At 34.9% G+C, this 25,061-nt stretch overlaps 1 protein-coding gene and 1 long non-coding RNA gene across 14 annotated transcripts in view; one reads left to right on the top strand and one right to left on the bottom strand.

Moving 5' to 3' along the window:
- The window catches only part of AKAP6 (A-kinase anchoring protein 6), a 276,515-nt gene that overhangs the window by 199,864 nt on the left and 51,590 nt on the right, over window positions 1-25,061 (bottom strand). Inside the window, exon 1 of one of the 13 annotated variants that reach the window (XM_032692226.1) lies at window positions 3,872-4,003. The exons of the other annotated variants lie outside the window; for them this stretch is intronic. Coding sequence (XP_032548117.1) covers window positions 3,872-3,952 — 81 coding nt within the window. The 5' untranslated portion in view covers window positions 3,953-4,003. Of the gene's footprint in view, window positions 1-3,871; window positions 4,004-25,061 lie in introns of those variants that run through there. 13 annotated transcript variants of the gene reach the window in all.
- LOC116788954 lies at window positions 4,106-17,370 on the top strand. The gene is made up of 3 exons (XR_004357811.1): window positions 4,106-4,154; window positions 12,294-12,396; window positions 17,154-17,370. It is a non-coding gene; the product is annotated as an uncharacterized LOC116788954 (long non-coding RNA).

Here is a 25,061-nt window from a genome sequence, read left to right as displayed (position 1 = left end):
GTAACTTACTGCTGTGCAGGCTCAACGAGAAAGAGAAAGGTTGCTGCTGTGTCTGGGCTTGTAAAGTAACCCTTTGAAATTCAATAGCCAAATTTGTCTGTACAGAAGTTAATGAAACTAAGTGCTTCAAGCTTCAAATGCATATTTGTGCATTTTATTCACTTGTAAATATTTATATTTCCTGCAAAATTAATCATCATCAATTTAGCCTCGAACTGAATCCTAAATTTACCCGAAGTCAAAACTTTTATCTTCCTCAGATAATAAAATTCACAAAAAATGGCATTGGATCCTTGGATTGTGGCATTCTGAAGACTATGCAGGAAAGAAGGAAAGGTAAGTAGCACATAAATTGCAAGTGTTCATATTTCCATATTCTTCTTGGAATATTTGAGCTGGGTCTGCAGAGACCTAACTTGTTCACAAGCTTTCCTCTGTGATAAAGCGGCCATATTGCTGCTGGACTGGATGTGAGCCTGGAAATACAGTAACTCCACTCTCCTGGTATCACATTTGAGCAGAGGCCCTGCCAAAGCCTGACTCACCCTGCCTAGCAGAGGCAGCTGGACTAAGTCTCCACCTCCGGCACAGGTAACATAAAATGCCCATGGACAATGAGGGACTGTCTAACTCTGGTAGGTTAAAGACAGTGTTACTGTACAGCAATCTTGAAAAGAAAAACACTTGCAGCAGCCCTGGCCATAAAAATGTGATGTCTAGTCTGGAACTTCTAACAAGAAATACGCCTCTCCCCAAACATCCCAAAAGCCTACATTCTCAGGGGCTTCTGTACCTTTTGTATTTTCAACGCATTTCAAAAGTACAATATACTTCTATGCAGGTCATCTTCTACCAAAACACATAATTCACTAAGCTGTAGGAAAAGCAAAAACTGTCTTCCCTTTCTTGACAAACTACAGTCAGATATCAGTCAATCTTGGCAAGTTTGAGTAAAATGGAATGAGTATTGGTGTTTTTAAATAATCTTTATATTTCTCCTACAACTCTAAAATATTGAGGTCTTTTCACAGAGACCTTTTCAGCACTTCTTCAAGAATTTTGTAAGAAACTGTGTCACACTGAGCCAATGAGAAGTTTGGTCAGCTGAGAAATTCTTGAAATAGTACAGATAATGGCAAATCTGTCAAACGTAATATATTTATATATCCCCTCTAAATCCATTTTCTTAAAATTCTACCACTGCCTATAATTCAATATCCTGCCCTTCAAAAATACATCAATCAAGCACTAATATGTTACCTAGAACATTATGACTCCTCTCAGCCATTACTATAAATTAACTTGCAGCAAGACATACGAAAACCCATACCAACTGTTTAGCTCTCTTAATAAGGTTAGCTCTCTTAATAAGGGCTGGGGGAGGCCATAGTTCACGATAAATAGAGAGGTATCACACTCTGAGATTGAAGCGTGAACCCAAAGGATGATAGAATTGCTTGATGTAATGACCCTCTCCCAAAACATTAGCCATACCTTGCTTTGAATCTCAGAGTGTGAAGAATTTCTAAAATTTACCGTTAGTCTTTGTACTTCATTATGTCTTTTACAATTTCAAATGGGATCAGAAGAATCAAAATAATTCAAAAATTTCTCCTGAAGACATTCCCAACTTATGAAAACTGTTTTGCAAACTTAAAATGAAACTCAGATAATAATCAGAACTGAACTTGACTCTACACTTTCTGATTTTGCAAGCATACTGCAAAAATAAAGTAAAGCAGGAAAAATATTAACTCCTGAGAAACTTTCTTTGCTTATCAGCACAGACAATATGCATGGCAAAGGCAATTACTTTATCAGCTGTGTATCTTTACCTCATTCAAGGCAATCACATAAGCGCAAAACATATTTGCACAAGAAGCTATCAAGTCAAATGAAAGACAAATGAAAATATCACTACAGGTGTGACAACAAATGAAACAAAAGTAGAGACAAAGGGATTGAGAAAGCAAATTTTAAAAAGAAACCTCTAGACAGCAAAGACTGTGAGCAATTTCAAGCAGTTTGTACACAGAGGGACTGCTCTCCAGCACGAACCCAGAGTGCTAAATAGCAGATTAACTTCAAAATCACACTCCCAAACCAAATGGTAATATAGCATACCAACAGAAGAGCAAAAATATCTCTCTAGTTCTTCTGTGGAACAGAGATAGTTCAGATTCCTACTTTATTGATACATTTCAATATCTGAAGCAGTACTCAGAAAAGGATATGAAATGGAGAAATAATAGGCACCAACTGCACTTAGTCCAGTACTGAGCACATATAGCTGTAGGAGAATTTTCCACTCCTTGTTTCCGAGCTTTAAATTAATCTTTCACAAAAAGCACTTTCAATAATACAGCAACAACTGCCATTATGGAGATGAAGATTTTAACTTGTTTAAGCCAGCAAAGTCTAAATAAGAGCAATTGGCCACTGATGCATGGGCAGCTGAAGATCAAAAGTAAAAAGCTTTTAAAAGTAAATGAACAATTCCTATCCAAACAGCAAAGGTAGTTGCTGCCATAATCTATGGCTGATTTCCCATTCTTCTGGCACCTTATAGAGACTATACATCAATCAACAATTCTCTATCCAGTGTCAACTTTTGCTTCAAGGAAGTCAAAAGACTTTATCATCTTAATCCAATGCAAATCTTTGAAGAAAATAGTCTTGGCTAACCAAAAAATTCCTGAACTTTTCCTGTAGATACAATTTCAAAAGAATGAATAATTTTGCAGAGAGAACAAATGCTTTTGAGCAGTCTGAGGATATTCCTCAGGATATGGCATACACACAATCTTGTGAGCTGAGAAGAAAATTAAAACAAAGGGGCTTTGGAAAGCACAAAAATATCAGAATATTTTTTAAATGGTCTGCTAAACTAATGCAACTGTGATAAGCATCAAATTGTTCGTGACGCTCAGTCTCCTTATGAAAAGCTACAGAATTTATTAAGTTTCTATTAAAAATAGTAAAATCTACACACATTGATGAAGTTTCCTGGTTTTTATTACTTACATCATTTTCTGTCTGTTGGTTTCCTAAGCCTTTACTAAACACATCTCTTCACAATATAGGTCAAAGCTGTAGCCAAAGCAATGCAATTATAAACTTACAGTGTCTATTTCTAATTATACTGTGACCTATAAAAAGTTAGCTGAGTAATGTTTCAGAGAACGGAGACGATTGAGCATTAAGTTTCACCTCGACACACACAAAAAACCTATAATCTTCACATCAAAAAGGGACCAAGAGTTTTACACATGACAAACATCTTTTTTACCTTCAGAAGTGAAAGGTTATAAATGTTTAAGCCTAAGATTGTGATTGCAGAAACTTTACAGTACGTAGAACAGTGAGTGAAAGAGACCAAAGAATCTTCTCTCAATATTCAGAAATTGACATCCACAGAGAAAAAAAATCTGTCAGTTTTGCAAGTTAGATTTACAGTGCACAGGAAATGTACTGTTTCAAACTAAACATGTTAAGATTATGCAATACTTGTAAAGAACTTGAAAACCAGCTGATTTAAAAAAAAATGCTTTTGTTGATAAAAAAAAATTGCAAACTGATAATTTATTGCTTTAGACGTTTTTAGCATTTTGTAAAATATTTCAGTTTAATGGTATCTTACCTCATTTATACCACAAGGAGAGTTTTCAGGAATCAGCTTTGCAAAAAAAAGACTGTCCCATTTCCTTTCCTCAGCTGAAAGAGTTACATGCAACCAGCAATTCAAAAAATAAGTGTCTGTTTTCAAGAAAGACAAGTAAGCCACAGATGATCTGTAAGCAAATCCATCTTCAGTGAAGAGTCAACAGCTTTTGTTTTACATGAAATACAGTGAGTAGTCTGCTGCCTCTACCTGTGTTATTGTGCAGATCAAGTTTAGGCCTGTCTGCTCTTCCCCTGCACGTTCCAAGCTACAGTAGTGATTTCTCAACATTCAATCTGCTGTATGGCAGCTCACTGAAATTTCAGCCGACACTTGTAGACTTGCAATTAGCAAGGTTATTTTAAGCACTGACCTAAGTTCCAGTAGAATGTTTATGGCATTATGACAGGAAGGAATCTAGTATCATATCAGTCACTTGGTAACCCTGTAAAGCTGATCTTGGAGACAAGACCCTCTAATTCACAGCATAAAAGTAAATATCTGACCTCCAATTGACTTTAATTTCTGTTTTTATGGCTTGAATAGAATGGAAATATCTACTTGGTTAATATCAGGAAGCTTAGAACTTATTTTAGGACCTGGCAGATCATATGCTTGGAACAAATGTATTAATAGGAAGTTATGACTTCCCTAATGGAGAGATTCATGGCTTACAAAACAGAGACTGTTAGTTTTGTAATGTTCACATTTGTAATAATTAACTATTACATTCTGAATGGGATGAGAAAATCACATAGTTTTTGAACTTATTATAGCTGGACTCAATAACAATACCTTTTTGTTTCTCCTTGGTTATCTTGAAAAGAGCTCCCTCTTCTGTACAGGCCTTTGATAACCTTCGTTTGTCCTGGATTTCTTTGGAATTCTCTGGCTGTCTAACTATTTCTAAGTCATGTCAAATGGCTCGGTCATACCTCCACACCCTCATTTGCTGTTCATTCACATTACCCCCCTCCCCCTTCTTTTTTCTTTTTTATTCATGGATCAGCTTACTCGTTCCCACCCATTCTCATACTTCCAACAGTGGCAGATTTAATCTCACATATGGAACCACAACAAACAGCTTCTCTGACTGCCCCAGGTTAGAGCTATAATGGTCAGCCAGCTCGTGTGTGCACACACACCCAAGAGAAGCTTTTCTGAAAGCACCACAATCAGAAATACTATTATATGAGAGATATTTTTTTTAAAGGAAAGTAAATGAAGGGGGGAAAAAACAAACCACAAAACCAACCAAAAAAACAAAACCCAAGAAAAGCTGTTGCCTTTGCAAATTATTTAGTAATTTCTACACATCACAAATCACAATGAAACTGCTCCATTGACATCGTAGCAAAATTCACTGGAGGCAAAATGTGCTTTTGAGAATTGAGTATTGAGAAAACAACAGTAAAAACAACATAAACTCCCGTTGTCCTCATTTTAAAATATTAAATGTTTCCTGAGTTACACACAAATTCAGATAGCATTCAAAAAAATTAGCAACAAGCTGAGTGTTAGAGGTATCCTAAAAAGCAAAATTTAAATTACAATATAGGCAGCAGGAAAAGTCTTCAACTATATCACAAGATCAAGAGCTGGAGTTTTTGAGCGAACTGGCCATTCATATACTTTTGGGATTGTCACCACTCAGAAGGATATTGTAATCACCACAAATAGTACAGTACCTGAACGCATACACACAGCTGAATTCTGGACATAAGGACAGAAACATTACTATCATGGATATACAATTACTTCTTTCAGAAGAATATTTTTATAACAGAATATTTCTTATGAAGTACCATGATCTAACTATTTCAAGACATCATGAAAGCATTGGCTTGCTAATGTAGCATAGCCTCAGCCATCAAAAACTCAAAGGAGTTTAAGGAAAAATATTTTTTCTTGCTCAGACATTCTCTTTTTTTTAAATCTGGGAATCACAAAATCTGGATTTAAATAAACACCTTTTCCATTTTAGATCCCTTCCTGAACCTGTATAAATAGGTTGATCTCTGTAGGAGTAAGCAGAAATCTCAAAAAAGGATAATAGTATTTGATTGAAAAATGGCAGGAAAAACACCAGTAAGGCAAATGTTTTGTTTCAGTGCTTAGTAAAAAAGCAGGTTAGGACTACTGAGTTCAGAGCAGAGGGGAGAAAAACTTGACCATAACAACATTTCCAGGTTTGGCCATGGTTGCTTACTCTGTGCTCAAATACTATATTCACTACATTACTCGGTTTTACAGAAATCATCTCACACAGTGTTATACGAAGCCCTCTGGATAAATTTTTTAAAAATTGTTGCTCAAAATTATTTCAGATTATTTCAGTTACAAATTTTTTCAGTTCCAGTTTCAAATAATTCTGTTTCTAGAAATATTATATCTTTCCTAGGAACAATACCAGTTTTCATCAACTCCTAGTACTTAAACAGGTAGCTACATAGGCTACAGTAGATTTATATCCTTTTTGCAATATGAATTAGATTTTCTAAGTTTAATTAAAACTTTATTTTATTTATATGAAACACAGGCATGATACATTGAGACACTACGATTTTACAAGGCTTTCCTCTGTTTTGGGGCTTAACTTGTAAAATGCTGAGAAAGAATAACTAAGGATCAGTGGCTCAGTTCTCTCTTTGAAACTTGATTCATACCTGCCTAATAGCAGGAAATCCATTTCCTGTTGAATATCAGGCGACTCCAAGAAACACATCTCAGAATGTTGTTTGCATTACTAGCTCGTACTTTACTTGCTGATTTCACTCCCTGTTCCAGGAAGGAGCTGTAGATGAGTCAAGTTGGATGAGAAAGGCATGTAGTCTACTGATGAGTTGGAAATAGACTCCCATCTTAACTAGGAAAACTATAAAGATCTTAAATAAAACTGCCGTGAAAGAAATATAAGCAAAATAATATACATGAGCTAACTTTAGTAATCAAACACTGCACAGTAGGAGGACAATTCAGTAGAGCTGGAAGGTTTCATCATAAGTGTTTTGAAAGATTTTTATTGCTAGCTCTGTACAAAGGGTCACATTTTCAGCAAATTATTCTGGAGATGTGAAAGACAGAAACCCATAAGGAAAACAACTTAGGCTAGAATTAATGAATGAGTCATATGTTTTCCCTGAAACACAAATATTTCTAGAAGGTAAAATGCAAACTTTCAATGAAGTGACACCTGTGATCAATTTTATCACTTATGTTGACTTATACGCTCTAAATAGAATTACTGAATGGAGTTTTTATTACTATTTATTTGTTAATAATGAGGGAGTTGGCAGGTTTTTTTAGGGAAAAAATGACAGAAATAAGACATGAAAGACTTCTAATTTCAAACTTGTAACATCACTGTAACTTTTTTTCAATTACATACTTCCATTTGAGGTTTAATTCCTATGCCTTTTCCCTTGAGCTAATCTTTACCAACCTGATAGCCTATGTAATTTGTATTACAAACTCAACATTTTTTATATTACTGACTAAAAATTCAGCCCTTATTTGCAATCAACCTGATCTTTTATGAGTATGGCAAACAGCCCTTGGTAAGATGAGTTAAGCTAGTTTCAAGTTTTCCAGTGAAAGAAATCTTCACTAGAAAAAATATTTATTAGTTAAAATCAAAATTTTACAAAGAAATTTTGATGTAAAAGTTTCTTAAAATCAGAATAGGCTTTCTTTCCATGATATCCAGTTTATATAACTGATTCAAACATGCATGATTTTAAAAAAAAGGTGGTTTACAGCCTATTATGTTTTTGTGATTCTCAAGTGCGATGCAAGGGACCAAAATTAAGATCTCTTTTTTACTTGGTATTTACTAATTCACAGATGTGGAGCTATGCGTGGAGTACATCAAGAACTTAGACACAATAATTCAAGGTGGGTATCAAGACAAGTACTGCATACATGATATATTGTTTTTCTGAAATTTTATAAGATAAAATGCAAATTGTGGATTTGAAAATTTCAGAATAGGATAGTTTTGTTCTCTTGCAGGTGATATAATCAAGTCTAAATACAGAAGTGGGAATTTTCAAACTTAATGAAGGTTGAATTCACTGATAGTTTCATTATTTCCCCTAAAATTTTCCCTAAGCACTCCACCAAGTCATTATAAACAAAAAAGGAAAACATTTCAGTCAACAAATAGATTGACAGCAAAGCAGATGAATTTTAACACATCAGTTTTTGCAATCTGTATATCTCTATAATTTAATTAAAAAATAAAGTTTAAAAACAATTCTGTCCCAAGTGTTGGTCTAACTGCCTGTATTTGCATTTATTTAGTATCTTCAGAAAAACTACATGAAGAAATGCACTTCTGTGAGGCAAAGAGAAGTAGTAGGCATTAACCTCTCCCTTTTTCATGAAGGAAACATCAATAAATACTGCCTTTGGCATTTTCTTTAATGTCATTTAAACTGAGTATCATTGAGAATCACTTTTTTCACTCCTATTACGGACCCCTTTGTCACAACCTATCTTACATTTGCACACAGCAGAGACTGAAGGTTTAGTCTGTTCACTTCTGCATTTTCAAAGTCTTTCTTTCAGAAAATAAGGAATTAAACAGAGCTGCTTGGAGTGCACGCATGTTGGCTCCCTAGTGACTCTAGCAAACAACTGCACTGAAAACAGATGAACCTGCAGATTTCACTCACACTGTTCAAACTTAGTATTCTATTAAAAAAACCCTCAATGCATTATCATTGCAAAGTATGAGTTGACATATTTAGAGATATATATTGTAATTCTAAGACTCTAAGTGGAGTCAGACTTCTCTATTATAACATTTCATTATCCCCCTGAAAAACTAAAATCTGAGTAAGGTTACTGCAGAGGAAAACTTTTTCTAAATGGTATTTCCAGAATTTCATAGAGAATAAATAGGACAGTTTTAGCTTTTGCTCTGAAGGATTTAATCATTAAAAGCTCTAAACATGGTCTTTCCTAGGAAATGAAAGGCTGGTTAAAACCACTTTTCCTTCTCCTATTCCAAGTGACTGATTGTCACATTCTAGACGTTTCTAGGCAATGGGATTATGTAATTCAATTTTTTAAAAAATGAAAACAGCTGTTACATCCAATATTCATGACCTATAAGTTTTCCATATATAGTTATTCAGCTGTTCTTTCAGTCCATCTGAGTTGCAGCAAAATGAAACTGTGCAAAAGACCTAAAAGTTTTATTCCATAGTTAAATGAATGCACACACTGTTCCAAAGCAACAGAAAGAAAGCAAAGCTTACAAAAATCTAGGTCTTATCACTGCTTCAATGGATTGCAAGTCCCTTATTCATCCCACGCACAAAATCAGTACAGTATTTTATTGCATATTTCGCATTGCATCTTATTAGCATTTGATGTGCACAGCTGTATGTACTAGTGTGAATAATTCTTACAGAACTTTATAGAAGGAAAGAAAAGAAGGGAAAGCACGTACAGAGATTTTTAAGATAGAGCGTGGATACTTTTGAAGATACTTGCTCTCATTATCAGCTGCTTCAAATTCAGCCTATCTTACATCTTTTTCAATGGCTTTACTTTGGTTTTTTGTGTTTTGTTTTTTCCAGTGAAGGATGAGGTTGGTTCATTTGTATAAAAGGGGTTTATCATGTTCCTATTTAGATGTTTAGATGGTCATAAACTTATCAAAGTAAGTTAAATAAGATCCATTAGTCTACTTAATGCATAAGGGCATTTCTCATGATAAAATTTAACATGCTGGATACATTACATTTTCAGGATGTTGTTACACTGATGTCTGCACATCTTCCAGAAAACATTTTCTGTAATAATACTTATTGCAAAATATGAGAGCTCTTTGTGATTTAAATAAATTGTGAAGTGTAAGCAAACAGTAAAAGAACCATGCTATTACAAAGAGAGAGTTTGCCTTAGGAACTGCCTGAGAGGGTGTGGGGGTAATAACAGCAGTAGTCTCACAGATTGCTTGAACTGCAAAAACTTGCTCTTACTGCTGATTTTGCTACCAGTTTATTTTGGACATCAGTACAGGCCATATTGTGTCTATACGGTCTGCATTATGTCAAGTTTACAGTGGGTGCATTCACACTAACTGGCATTGTGTAAACAACTTTAAAACCAACTATCCAAAACCAACTAAAATACTAATTTATCCAGTGACCCATGCAAACCTGAATTAATTAATTTTGTATCCAAACAGAAATTTTGTTTTTGAATCCAAACAGGGGTTATAGGTATCGCCATATTCAAGAACAACCTTAAGTTAAATATTGCCTCCTGTTAAAAGTATTGTCAAACTCATATTTTTCTCATAGAGAGCACTGTAGAAAATGAGTGCTTCCAGGGAGTAAGAGTATAAATATTTATAAATATAGGTATGTTCATACATGCAGACACATTTCTCTGAGGGCTCTATATCAGGTTCACTATTACAAGGTCAAGCTTTTTATTTTGTAAATATTACGCTAAATTTGACACATTGGTAGCGATTTTTTTTTTCAGATAAATAATAAAAAAAACCTTGCAAATTACTACTACTATTGATGCTCTATAGTTCTGTGCATGTGACAATAAACTATTTCACCCCCCTCCCCCCTGGCAGCAAGGACGGCAGCAAGGGCAGCATGTGGGCAGCTCCTCCAGCTCCTGGAGCACTAGGTGGTGCTGCAGCACAGCCGCAACCGAACCTGCTGGCTCTGAGCTGCGCTGGATATCAAATGTCTCATTGCTCTTCTAAACCTTCTCACTGAAGACTATTGCGCAAGAGACTCTGAGTTTTCACGGGTTTTTGTCGGGGATTTTTCCTTTTGTTTTAACATAAATTCTAGATTTCTAGGACACTGTAATTTCTGTGGTTTTCTCATAAATGCTGTAAAAATAGAAACACGGAACAAAAAGAAAATTTATATACATAATAAATGCAGTTAATTACAAACAAAGCCAAATTTTTGAAGGTTATCACTGTGCTGGTTTAAAGGTAAACCGGCAGGGGAAATGAACCCAACTCAAAAGAGAGATTATAAGTCAGAATAACAATTTAATAAAATAATACAATAAGTATGATTATACAGACAAACAATTGGTTTTAACCCACAAAACCCAAATGTATAATCCAGTACCCTGGGGCATGAACAGAGGGGTGGTCGTTGGGCCCCCTGAGTCCAAAGTAAAAGGAGAGGGGAAAACCTGTTGGTGAGAGTGCTGTTGCAGTCTGGTCAAGAGTGGTGATTGCAGTCTGATTGAAAAGTGGTGGTTGCAGTCTGGTTGAGAGTAGTGGTCTGCAGTCTGGTTGAGTGGTGGTCTGCAGTCTTCCTCTGGATCCCACGAGTGGTTAAAAAAGTCCCAAGACCCCAAGATTATGTATCCTCCAGTTCAGGCAGGAATGCCCAGTACCTCCCTCAGGGCGGGGAGTTCCACAAAGGGTGTGAGGACAGGAGCATCCTCCTGTCTCGCTGGCCTCTTAACACCCAGTTTATAGCCTGAGGAGTCAGGCTGCTCTGGGCACAGGGTGTAAATGGTCTATTGATAACAGTTTCTGGGAAATGGCATGGAAGGTTATAGAATACACAGTTTTGGGTTACACCCATACAGTGATGAACTGGTCTCAGCTGTTCTAACTAAGACAATCATGTACCTCTTTTATCTTGTTATACAGTGAACCAAGAAGATAAATAACAAAGATTTTCCTACAATACTATGATCCAAACTTGTACTTTTTGAAAGTAATTTCTCTAATAGAAATACAACGCACTAAATATAAAAATAAGTTAAAAAGGTACAACATTATAAATATGTTATTTACACGCTAAAAAGAAACTCAAATGTGTTATTAAACTACATGTTTCAGTAGTTCCATACAGTTCAAGGGCTTCCCAGAGGCATAAATGTGCCATTGTGCACATTTGCAAACTATATCCTATGTGTACATTAGTTCTCTGGCTTTCTTTATATTACTAAATACAGAGGTTTTGACTTCGGCAGTTTGAGGGGGGGGGTGGTTTTCTTTTTTTGTCATTTGGTTGATTCGGGCTTTTGGGGGGTTTTTTGCCCTGGTAAGTAGACTTCCAGACTTCCATGCACTGGGTAATTTCCCAATTGCAACTGGTTCTGCAAGAGAGAAAAGTCTACGTGTCTGAAACAGCTGGATGAACTGAGGTCTTCAAAGGAGCCGTGAAACATTTAATAACTGCGATTTAATGGAGGATTCTTGTAAATTATTGTAGATGTCTAATTTATAGTTCCTTCTCAGTTGCAATATTTCACTACCAAAATTAAAATCACCTCCTTTCTATAAATGCTAACAGGTGTATTTCTTATTCAAGGTCAAATTATTCAAACATCAAGGCAACAAAATCATTATCCATTCAATTATAACAACTGAATCTTCATCTTTGGTAAGGGAACAAACAAAACTAAGAATAAAACCTCCAATAAAATCAGCAAGATCAGATTCTTGTAATGCAGGACTGCTAGTCAGCTGACTGCTGACTAGCTCATTTGCTGCAGGAACATACCACAACCATACTCAAAACAATTCAAAGCAGAAGCAAGTCTGCCCATCCGTTGATTTGAGCATACTAGAAAAGGTATTAAAGATTTTAAATTGAATCTTCTCTTTACTCTTCTGTAGTCATAGAAATTACACAAAGCCAGACTTCAGAAAAAACGCACTAGAACGAAGTAAGGCCCATGTGGAGAGAGTAGCACTACTTCACTCCTGCATTTTTAATGCAGTAAGTATTCTTAAAAATGTGCTCTGGCAGGCTTCTGCTCTCTCCACAGAACATGGCGTTGGTCCAGGTTAAGAAAGAAAGTAAGGCTTTTTAAAGTAGCAATTCAATATGGCAGCAGATGACTCGGCAATGTGCTTCAGTGAAAAGAAAGGAAGAAGAAAATTAAAAAGGACAGGAATCAGATGGCAGTTTTGAAAGACAAAAATTGTGAGAGAGAGAACCAGAAAATAGCTGAAAGGAAAATAAGACAGAGGAGAGAGGCTAGAAAATAAAGCTGGCAACAAAAAGCTAGAAGCTGATTTGTAACCTAACAAATAGGACTCCTGAGCTGACACGAATACATGTGTATTCTTTCGAATAGAGGAAAATGTCTTTTTCAGCAGTTTGTAAGATACCTATATAACATGAGTTTTTCTTTGGTAATTTTTCAAGCAACCTCTATAATAACTTACAGGTGTGGTCCTGTCATTCTGACTTGCTGTCTCCCATATAAGATAACACAGTAGCAAACAAAGTCCATCTAGTAATTTAGTAGTCACAATTCAAAAATCATTCCCAAGTACTGTAACTACAAAACTGAGCATGGTAGTTTAAATTGCAGTGGAGATTACCATGAAGTTTTTGCCACTCAAATGTTTGATTTGATGATTTAGTTGCTCAGTAGCTTTAATTAAAAAAAAAAAAAGGCGGATAATAAAACAGGGATAGACATTGAAAGATACTATAATTCATAATTAGGATCAAAAAAGAATCTTGAACAGATTTGAGATAGGGAAGTTATTCTTGCAGATCTTAGCTGAAAATCAAAAGCATATAATTTACATTGTAATATGGTAAAAAGCATGTTTTCAGTATTCCTTATTCTACCTGAACTTTGAAAGAAATACAGCATTGTCAGTATTTTGTGGATATTTAAAGTACTCTTTGAAGAGACAGTTATATTTGTGAGAATTCATAAGAAGTCAAACACATTTGCAGGTGTCAATTTGCTATTTTAACCCAATAAATCAAAATTATCTATTTCAAGTTAAGATCCAAGCCCCACATGAAAAATAGGTATAGAAGAGATCCTGTACCTGATAAGGGACGAACAAATGTGTAGCAAACTGTCTTGTTTTCACAGTTAAACCAGGCATCCAAACTTGCAGGAAACCCCTATTAATACTGTATTAAAGAAGTCCAGAAGACCTTAGCAAAGAAAACAGAATAGCTTAAGTGGTACCATGTCTGTATAAACCCTACTGTACTTGGAAATATCTGTCTTCCCTCTATTTTATCATATGTTTCACAATACTTGATAATATTCTTAACTGTCCAGATTGTGAGATTCATTTACTGCCTCAAAATCCTGGATTTGATTTAAAGGTTTCTAGCTCTGTTTGCTTCTCAGTAATATAGACTTAAAATAATTGTGGAAAAGCAAGTACAAATATTCAGTTTGGTATCTCAGCTCTATGATTTTAGAGCATAGTTGACTAATGATTTTGCAGACTTCCAGTTGATGATTTTGTCTGCTAGCAGCTGAACAGCGCTGGGATGCAGAAACAGATGTCAGCCATACCTTTCATACAAGCTGACTGTCTGGTGTATAAACCACTTTGCTCATCCCACAGAGCACTTCAAATTTCAATTCTACTTCTTAATTCTGTGGGGTCATTTGGATACTTTACTGCATCCAAGAGTACAGATAGTTTGCACCATTTAACATTGGTCCTTGACTATAATTTCTTATTCCTAAAGGATAGTAACAGTACTCTGTCATGTCAGAAAATTTTATTCTGTCAGTGTACTAAGTAGACTCAAAGACACAGAGTAGCCCCTCAATAACTATGAAGCATGAAGTGAACTGCAAACATTCACACACACACACATTAATGGTGCACTACAGTGAATTGTAGTATAGTTGCTCTAATATTTTAGAGCAGGTAATTCAGAAGAATCTGAGAAAAAAAAACAGAAATGCATCAGGAATAAGTACATATACAAATGTTGATGTAGTAGTGCCACTGTATTTGTTTTATGGTACTACAAACATGATACATACACATAGAAATATATTTATGCAAATAATGCTTATATATGTATGTCAGTTACTAAAAATAATGTATTTCATAATGTCAGATCACAATCACACTGGAAGTGCACATATAAAATCACCTATTCCCTATACATTAGCAGATAAACTATGATTATATCTACAGAACCTATTCTGCAGAAACACTACTTGCTTTCTCACCTGTGGGACATCTGCATTTTTTATTATCAGAAGCAAATGTATTCATCTCAACACAAAGAGATAAATGGCCACACCAAAAGATAAGACTATACTGAAACTTGCTTCCAATCGCTTTTAAAGTATGGAACCACAGCTAAGAGCAGGTATGGCTCCAGGGCTCACTGAGAGTAAAAACAATATAGTTCAGATATTTATGAGATGCATTTCCTCAGCTAATACAGATTATGAAAAGTAAGTACACTGCTCAATGGGAAAGGGAAATTGCAATGTGCTACTACATTCAGTGGGATTTATATTTTGTGAAAACTTAACAGTGGTCTGTCAGAATTTTGGAGTGCTCCAATTACTGTACTAGTAGTGCTGTAATGTAGAGCTGCTTTATGCCTTTTAAATTACATGTGTTTTCCAAAGAGAAATGGAAACATTTCCAAAAAAAGAAGTGCTCCATCTTTTGAAATGCAAAGCATAGAATCATAACTGACTACACAAAAAGTAGTCTTTCTCCAGAGAATTGTTTACAGGGAAAAATAGGAGAGAGCATTTATAAAGCTTTAACAGATCAAACTGGCATGTATTAGTTCTCCTTTTCCTCCCTGTTTCTGCACAGTCCACTGTAATGGTTCAGCTTCAAAGAGAAAATTTATTCATCTGTCTCTAGTTCCACACAATTTCACTAGAGACATGGAACACATTAAAATCTTCAAGTCAAATTTTTGGATATATGTGCATAATTCTGCTAATGCCTCTAATGCCTCTTTACACACAACTCAAAAAACCCTAAGACAACCCATGAAAAAAAGAATCTCGTGTGTATTTATAACCTTTTCTGAAGAAGATGACATCACTACACCTACAATGTCAGTCAGACACTAGTTTGAACCCAGTGCTTCTGCCACCCAGCTGTATTTGTTAGATTCAAACAATGAGGCCAAGCTTCAGACAAATCCTTAAGAAAAGGTCAGGGTCAAGTATGGCTTCCAGGCTGTCCTAAGAAGACAGAACAAGCTCAGGTAAGGCCACATGAACTTCATCTCAGTCCCCCAGAAGGCATCTCATACACCTCAGTCACAGGGTGGCTGCAATGCACAGAGCAACAATTCAATTAAAAGTATAAACTCAGCTCCCCAGACATGTTGCCTTCTCCATAGGAAAATGCACAGCACCCTTTTGCTTTGCTGATGTATGAAGGAATCACACCAATTCATAGCAGGCTTTTAAATGGTGAACTACAGAAAAAGGGATTTTATGGAATAATTGATATAATTCAAGAGGCAAATATCCAAGGACGTTCAAAAATCACAAACTTGTGGAACCTGTTCTTACTGAAATGCAAGTTTGTTATGTTATTTAAATATTTATATTGTGGTTTTGGCATTCAGACAGCAACCATCCTATAACTTGAAATTTCTTCTGTCAACTCTCCCATAATAAAAGATTATAAGGGAATTTTAAACATAATGTAACAAACTAAAAAGAGTTCCTTACATTTTGTGCAATTTTCTGTGCCTGCTGTTACTGCTCACTTACGTATACTACAGTTTTTGGATAACTATAAGTGACAAGTAATTATAAATCGAAAAGTAACAAACCCAGCCAGTATAATGACTGGTGAGAAATACGTCTACAGAGGCTACTGAAATATGCAAAGCAAGAAAACATCTATAAATATAATAGTTCACAATGCAGATCAGAACTAGATGACTGCTATAAAACATAATAATATCCTACCTTCTAAACAAATAGACTCAAACAAATCCTCAAGAAAAAAGTCACCAGAAGGACTTATGTGGCACTGCTTTTGTGTGTATTTGTTTGTTTACACACAGATATATATCCTTATTTTTGAATAAAAATAATGATATAATATCAACAACCTCTAATTTTAAAAGTTGACAATATTTAATCTTACTTATACCATAGAAATAGTATTAATTTAGGGTTTTCCAGAAAATCTGGACATCAGCATATGTTATTATCATTGCATATATGTATACTAAACAACAAAATACAATCTCTCAGCAAATATTCTTATTAAATAATTTGCAGGATGACTTAACATACAACATTTTTTTCATCGTAATGAAAAGTATTTATATCACTACATTATTATATCCAGTAAACATTTGTGTTTGAGTCAGATTAGGATATAGTCTAGAAGAGATTGTAATAGGTAACATCTGCACTGTAATCTGATAGTTACTTTAATATTTCTCCAGAGACCACTAGTAGAGTACATTAGCTCATTCTCTAAAGTCTGTATTAACATATTTTAATGTAGGAGCAATATGGACTGAGAAGAGGAAAAAATAATAGTTATATTTGGTCAAAGTGCACTTACATGCATTCCTGTATTGCTGAGGTCTGAAACAGAAATTCTGGAATAAGTATATATTTCAAAAGTGTAAATATCCAAATGAGAGTGAGATTTTCCAGAGTTTTTATTTTTAGAACTAGAAGAAACTATGAATGATAAAAGACCCTCTTTTTTTCTCATCTTGAAGCTCCAATGTCCTTTTCACAGGCAAATGTTCATGTTTCTTCTGAGTCTCCTGACTGCTGAACAATCCAAATGTCTATTTTAGGACAACCTTAAGACCTCCATAGAATTACAGATGCTACTCTGCTCTTATATGTACAGCCTCCCTGAATTACACCACCCTTCTATATCCAAATACATTGCTCAGAACTAATGACTGCATCTCTACCTTCGGAAGAAGGGCATTCCTTTGGAGGAAATGTTACAGGTTGCAGAATTTTTGCTCAGTCTGTCCTTACTGGTTTGCTTTGAATAAACTCAATCTGATGTAAGGAGCTGTTGGGATTGTCTCCCTGCATTAAGAGGAGGGCTTAGATACATTGTTCAAAATTTCTTTCCAAAGGCTGTGCATATGGACCCCAAATGAGTTTATCAGGTAAAATATGCCTTTTTTTTCCCCTTCTTTTTCTTTTTTTTTTTTTTTTCAATCTGTTTTGCCCAAGCCCAGAAGGAATATTATCCAGTGCTGCTGTCTTCTACCACTCCAATGAATATTCAAGTCTTTTTGTCACAAGAGCAGTAATTCCAATAATTTTTATTGGTATTCTTTCCTGGCACTTCTAGAAAGGATGTCCAAGCTTAAAAGGGTCCAGTACACTGTCTGCAAGATTTATTATTTATTAATTTATCCTGATTTATTATGCAAGCCTGATCCTCCATTATGACTGGGGTTACCAGTTAAGTCTTCAGCTTTTAGCTACTTTCATTCCCTTGATACATAGATAACAGCAGACTAACCAAGTAGTTCTCACTTCTCTACTCAGAAACAGATAGGAATTTCTTTATCTTCTATCTTAATTTGATCCCTCAAATAATGACCAGCTTTCTTTAGAAGGCAATTGAATCTACAGTAAAATTTGTATGCTCTCTCTCTTTTCATACTGTCTCCCATGGCACCCAAGCAGACAATTAGTAGAAAGTTTGCATAAATATGGGCTATATAAATAGACTTGCTTACCTAATTCTAACAGAAGAAAGAAAATCAGTCTAACTCCATTGCATCTGCACAAACTGAATAATAGCCAACATGAGACATGGAAATTTTTTTCTATTAGTCTGAATGGCAAAGTTTAAACCCAACTAATTTTTCGAATCATTGTAATAACCTGCTATTATTTTCTTTTTTAAAAATTTTTAATTATCAACACAGATTAGCTAAACACTAAAGGTATAAAATTTAATTTTGAAGTTACAGTATTACCTACAACTACACTAGATCATAATTAAAAATTAGATTAAAAATGTCAGGGTTTAATGTTTTTTCTAAGGTTACTGCTAAAAAACAGGTTATATGAATTTTTTTAAACCAATATCTAGCAATACGTAGGTACTTGAAGTTAAAAATATGGAAGAACCTACAAAGGCTCAACAAATACATGTTTAATATAAAATATTTGTAACATTAAAAATAGTTTCAGCACTAACAATAATATCTAACTAGCACTCAACCAATGCATTCATGTGTTTTTTGAGAAATGTTATAAGCAAACAGGACAGGATTCTTTTTTCCGTTAGGAACTTAAAATTGGGCCTTCAGGAATGTGATGTGTTCTTAACAGACTTCAATGACCAGAGCAGAATATATATTAGGACAGAAGGTAGGCAACAGCACAGTCCTGTATCATCTTGATCAGTTGCCATTTAGCTTGTAGATATTTAAATGTCACAGATAAACCTCTGTTGCTCATTTCAGTGAAAGTATTCAAATGCCTATAATTTCATATTTCTGAGCTCAGACTACCATAAATCCTGACAGGTAATTTAGCACCTAATTTCTAAGCCTAATTAGTACCTAGAAAATTGACATTGACTTGATCATCACTTTCATTCTTGAAGACTGACCTGGTAGTGAACAGCACACCCGATGCCTCCAGGATTGCACTCTCTATAGAAGAGAGTATTAGCCCCTGTTTATGTTTGATAACATATAGCAAGGGATTAGGACAATATTTAAAGGACATGGAAAAAGTAGGTTTGCTTCTGTCAGGCAGAAGAGAATTTAGCCCAACATCTACAAAACCAAGATGACTTTTACAGTTGTAGTGTTATCGTAGTAAAGCACATTAAGATGTGGTAAACAAGTCACATCGTTGTCCATAAAAACTTCAATCTAAGCAAGACTGTAGAATTGTCATACAAGTTGGAAGGTTTCTAAACAATGGGATTGTTTGACCAGATAGAATTTGAAAAACACAGATTTATTTCTGCTATTCCATATTTTCCATTCTGACTGTTTTCCAAATCAAGGAATATGCTCAGGTCACAGAGGAAAAGTGAAAAATTTAAAGAAGGTAGGCATACTAAACTACTCAGAAAATTAGAAAAGCTAACAAACCCACCTGTTTCATGTTCAAGCCTTGACTGCAAGTAAAGGACAGGCTCTGCAAAACCCAGCTTCAGAATAGTTAATCTGTTTTTAACAGCATTTACACTCAGCTGCTCTACTGAATGCTGTGATTCCACCAACATTTTCATAGGCAAACTAAATAAAAATACAACCAATTGCATCCTTTAAATTGTGTATGAAATCTTGTGTTTACAAAGCTGAGAACTAACACATATAGCAGGTACGTTCTGCCAAAATATAGACATAGCAAGCAACTTTCCATATCGATAAATGTATTTATTATCTAGTCTTTCACCATACTTCCATAAGCAAACTTAGTTTTGGTTTGCAGTCAGTTAAGTTGTATTTGTACTAGGTCTTCTGGCTAAAAAAGATTGTATTATAAAGACTGTCAAATCTTTGGAATCACTATGCACAAAAAGTAATGTAATAAATTATATGTTTATAAAGAAATTATTATTTGTTTAGTTTTTAAGTGCTTCACAAATACATAACTTGTCATCAAATGAGCTTCTGGTTTGGATTTCGGAAAAAAAAATTAAAAAGGATAACAGCATAGTGTTTCATTGATACAAATAAATTGTTACAGAAATATCCAATATGTTACATAGAGAACCAAGATCTGAAGTTTTCTTACCAAATCTGCGGTAAAGAAATCCTGATACTCAGGCTGTGATTCTGCAATACAGCTGCATTAACTTTTTTTAATCTATATATTTGGAGCTAATAAAGCATCTGAAGACTCTGAATAAATTTTTAGTTGTTTCAAATCTGCAGTGGACATTAAAACATCAACTATTTCAAGAAAATTCTCTTTAAAAAGTTTTTTAAGCAAATTTGGGGTTACTTATGATTGTTGAAATAATATTTCCCCTCCCTCTCAATATTCAACTGAAATATTCAAGCTCTTTCAAACATTAAACTTTTCAGAATAATTTTCTCAGTGAACTTTACAGCTTTAACAAGACAAAAGAGACTGAAATCTATCAAATGTAATTAGTTTAAGAGAGTCCCTTTGAGATGCACAGTCCTACACATTTGGGAGATGTTAAGCAGTTCAATATGAAAGAAGTTGCATTTTCCCTATTGTTGTGGTTCACTTTCACAGCTTCACACCAGTTTTTGGTGTGCACGTTCTGTCCTGCTAGCTATAGAAAATCTAGTTCTCAAAATCTGAAAACCATACTTTAGAATGGAAATATCCTATTTTACCTTTAAATAATATTTTTTTTAATCTGAATTGCATTTAAATTATTTTTAAACTAATTTTATTTCCGTGCAACTTAATTTCTTAGTATAGGATTGTTAATAGTGCCAAGAATAAATAATTACCATATTACTGGATCTCAAACTATTTGCTAGACCTGAGACTCACTGCACATAACAACAGTTCCACTAATTTTTGTCCAACAACTTGATGATTCTCAGACCTAAATACAATAGTATGTCTTTGCCTCCTTTGAGCTATAGGTCAGAGTTTATAGTCAAATGTCTGCTTCTTAGACACTCGTCTATTTGTCAGAGAAATTTGTGAGAAGAAAGAATAAACCTGCTTCTAATGTGAGAAGAAAGAATAAACCTGCTTCTAATGTTACAAAAAGACATTTGGCAGAGGAAGTATTTATTCAATAAAACCCTACCGAATTCAAGAGGAGGACATGAGAAAGATATCTACTGTACCCTGGTTTTACATGTTTTTCAAAATGCTCATAATGGAAAGAAAAAGGAATAACCTGTATCTAACTGCAGACAGATTAGAAACCGATACACTTTGATATCTTATTTTGATAATTTCTCACACACTCTTCTTATCCAGGATTTAAGTTTAATGAGAACAACTAAAAATTCTTTGTCCCTCAAAAAAAAGTGGAAAGGGAGATAGTGAAAGGACAATGGTTACATGATATTTGATCTTTATCCAAAGTTCATGAAAATCTTGTGGTATGAGTCAGAAGGAAAGATAAAAGATCCAGTTAAGCAATGTCTAAGTCTGACCCAGGTATCCCGGAAAAAGATGACTGAAGTCTCTCTACCTGAAACGCGAGAAAACATCAGTGGTCTGCAAAGATCTAAAGACACTATCATAGCACAAAATGTGTTTGTTTCTACGTCAATATACAACATATGGTTCAGATATTTAAGTCACAAAGCAGTGGTGGAGTGCTTTACTCCAAATAAGTTAGAAGTTAACAGACATCTCAGATACAAAAGATTATACTAGATCATCCAAAATGACATTTTTTTCAAAAAGATAGAAAGCAGTAAAGAATGATTTGAAACACCAGACCCTTCCGTGAGAGACTTAAGGGATATAAAGTAAAGCAGAAGAACAGGAGTTGAATCCAAGTTATACCTCAGAAAGATTCCAAGAAAGATTTTGCTGTAAAAGCAAAATAATATTTTATTTGAAATAAAAGAAAGCTAAATGGACCATGAAAGCACCTCAGCTGGCTAAGATACTACAAGGAGAAGGAGAGCACTTCTTTATTTGCTTGTAGTAAAAACATGTCTTTTTTTTAATCTCCTTCACAATATTTGCAATTGGCAAAAGCTACATTGAATGTGTTGGAGAGATCTAAAAGTATCTTAGCACAGCTTGAGTTAAGTGTGATGCCAGATAAATGACTAATATAGGGCATTCTGGAATCCAGAAAGTTATGATTCATGCAACCATCCTCCTGAAGCACTCATGTGAATCTGAGCTTTCCAGGAAATTTCCCAAGAGACAACATAAAAGAAGCCTCCCACTCATGCTGTGGGGCTAGTTCTGAGAAAGGGCATTGCAAAAGTGAGAAAAACAAGTATTTTCAAAGGATCAGTGGTCATCAGTAAAGACCTAAGTCATGTAGCATGAAAAGAGACTGACAGAAAACACCAAAATCCCCAGGGAATAAGCCACAAAAAAGAAACAATGCTCTTGATTACAGGAAGAGCAGAAGCACAGACAGATCTACAACAGGGATACAGAGAAAATTTTCACAAGAGAAAGAGATGATCTGTGTGCTAAGCAATTTTTCCAAGGAATAATACAAAAAGTCTGCTATGGCCTGGATCCTCAAGCCAATCTTATCACCACAAGCCAAGCGACAGCCAGAGGAAGGAAATCAACTTTAAGTATCCAAAACAAATAGAAAGCTGTGTGAAAATGGAATCAGATCTCTCCTGGCTGAGGAAAACAAACTATGAAAAAATGAAAAATTGTTGCCTTAGCGCTATGTTTGCATTTTGAAAATTATATTCAGAAACTACTATGTTATAGGTCTTCATCCTGAGACTGTATCATTCATTTTTCTCATTTTGATTGACAAAGGAGTAGAGAGAAGGCTTCTTAAATTTGCACATGAAAACAATGTGTATATTTGGAGGAGATACTTGAGAAATGGGCTAAAAGAAAGAAAAAGTTTAATAATGGACAAAAGTAAAATCCTACGTGTAAAATTTCACAGATAAAATGGACAAGAGAGAGGTGGAAAAAAACATATTGCGGGAAAGGAATTTGGGAATTACAGAGAATTACAAGCATGAATCAACCATCGCCTGCTCTTGTGGTAAAAAGAAAATACTAAACTGGTATGTATTGTTTGAAAGACACATGAAACACTTTTTCCAGTCTACTCAGCAATGGTGATACTTCACATTGAGCCCAGTGTCAAGTCTGGGCACAACAGTTCCAGAAGGACACAGATCATTTGGAAGTAGCCCCTCCAGGAAAATTATCAGAGCACAGAAGAAATAAACAAGTAATATCTATATGAGATTATGGTTGGGGTTTTGTTTGTTTGGGTTTGGGTGGTTTTTTTTGCTTAGTTGATTTTCTTAAAGTTATATAGCGAATAAACAGTTCAAAATATATCTCACATCTGCATAAAATAATTTCACAACACTTGTTTTTACAATCATATTTCTTTTTGTCTCTATACAAATTTAAAGATAAGCAGGTTACAGAAGTTCTGTATTACTAATGTGTTTGCTACAACCTTGCTGGTTTTTTAGTCCTACTTCAGATCTTTTTGAAAGCTTTTTGTTTTTATAGTATTTTGTGAAAAAAATTAAAAATATATCAAAAATTTTAAAAATATCTTCAAATACAAGTCATTATCATGCATGTATAAACACAGAGGAAAAAAACACTTTCCTGAGTGTCTAGTCTCAATGACAGACCCCCCAAAAGTGAGAGGCCAGGGAATTGCAGATAATTTAGATTCCTTCATCCTTTTTTACAGTTGCATTGGTCAGATTTTTTCCTAGTCCCAAACAATCCTAATTGCTACAGCATTTGCTTATATAGATTAAATCATTAGGAAAGTATTTCATAAACTACAATTGACTCTTGCAACTTCACAAATAAACTCTAAAAAGAAGAAAAAGCGTGAGGGATGTTATTCATTCACTGAATAAAATGTTTTAGTGGATATATGAGGGTGAGTTATATGTACAGACTATTCTCATTTCATAAGCAGGCACAAATCAGTTCTACCTGTGGTCTGAGCCAGCCCAAAACTGTGTGTGAACACCACCCACAAGCTCCACAGACCTTTAGTTTCAGCTCAGCACTGCGCTAATACAGCCAAAAGCAATTCCAGATCAGAACTGGCACCAAGTCCAGCAAGATTTCTCAAGTCTGCCTGCAGAAACACCTTTTCAGAGCATCTGATAAAAACTGTGGATATAGTGCTCTTTCTCATAAAAAGCTGGCAATATCTATCCCAAATTTTTTAGAAAAACGGTGGGACCATAAAAAAAAAATCAAGATCAGCTCTCTGGTTGGGACTGACTATGGTGCAATTGCTCTGGTTATTGCTGGTATACAGAGTTGTATTTTAAGGCAGCTTAGAGCTCCAGTCCTAAAATAAACACAAACAGAATACCATTGCGCTGAGTAGGAAGGAAAACTATGTTCGCATGAAGAGACCTCAGAATGCAACTCTGAAGAGACCTCAGCCTGAAGAGATAACATTTGTGCTATTTTTGGAGATCATTTGCTGCCTTCAAAAGCGTGCTTCATCTGCTGCAGCAAACCAAGCCATGCAAATGAATATACGCTTACAGTCCCAGACACTATTTATTTGAATTTTGCCTTGAATTTCCTCAATAACTTTAAAGATTTAGCAACAAAAATTAAATCTGGGACCAAGACAGAGGTAATTGTTTAAAGATACTTGGGTTCAGTTGTCAGGTTGGAATGAGATTGTTGCTCTTATAGCTTACAAAAACCACATATTTTTGGGAGGCAAATTCCAGTCTTGGTAATGCATTATCTTGCTGGAAAAAGAATGCAAAAATGTTGATTTACTTGTTGTAACAACTGTTCAAATCTTACCACTTCATAATTCTTACCAAGTCTCAGATCTGAAAAAAAATTTCTAAGTATTTACAAATTTGCATGTAATTCCACCTGAGTTCAATCTTCAGTGGATCTTTACATGACTGAAAGGCCAGACATTAGACCACCTGTGTACCCCACTACCTCTGAAACTTGTATAGTTTTCAAATGAGCGGCCCTGCTTATTGGAATTTTAAGAATTTTATTGGAATTTTATTTGGGA

Source organism: Chiroxiphia lanceolata, chromosome 6, assembly GCF_009829145.1.
Source record: "Chiroxiphia lanceolata isolate bChiLan1 chromosome 6, bChiLan1.pri, whole genome shotgun sequence".
Classification (NCBI taxonomy): domain Eukaryota; kingdom Metazoa; phylum Chordata; class Aves; order Passeriformes; family Pipridae; genus Chiroxiphia; species Chiroxiphia lanceolata.
This window is presented reverse-complemented; position numbering and strand designations above follow the sequence as displayed.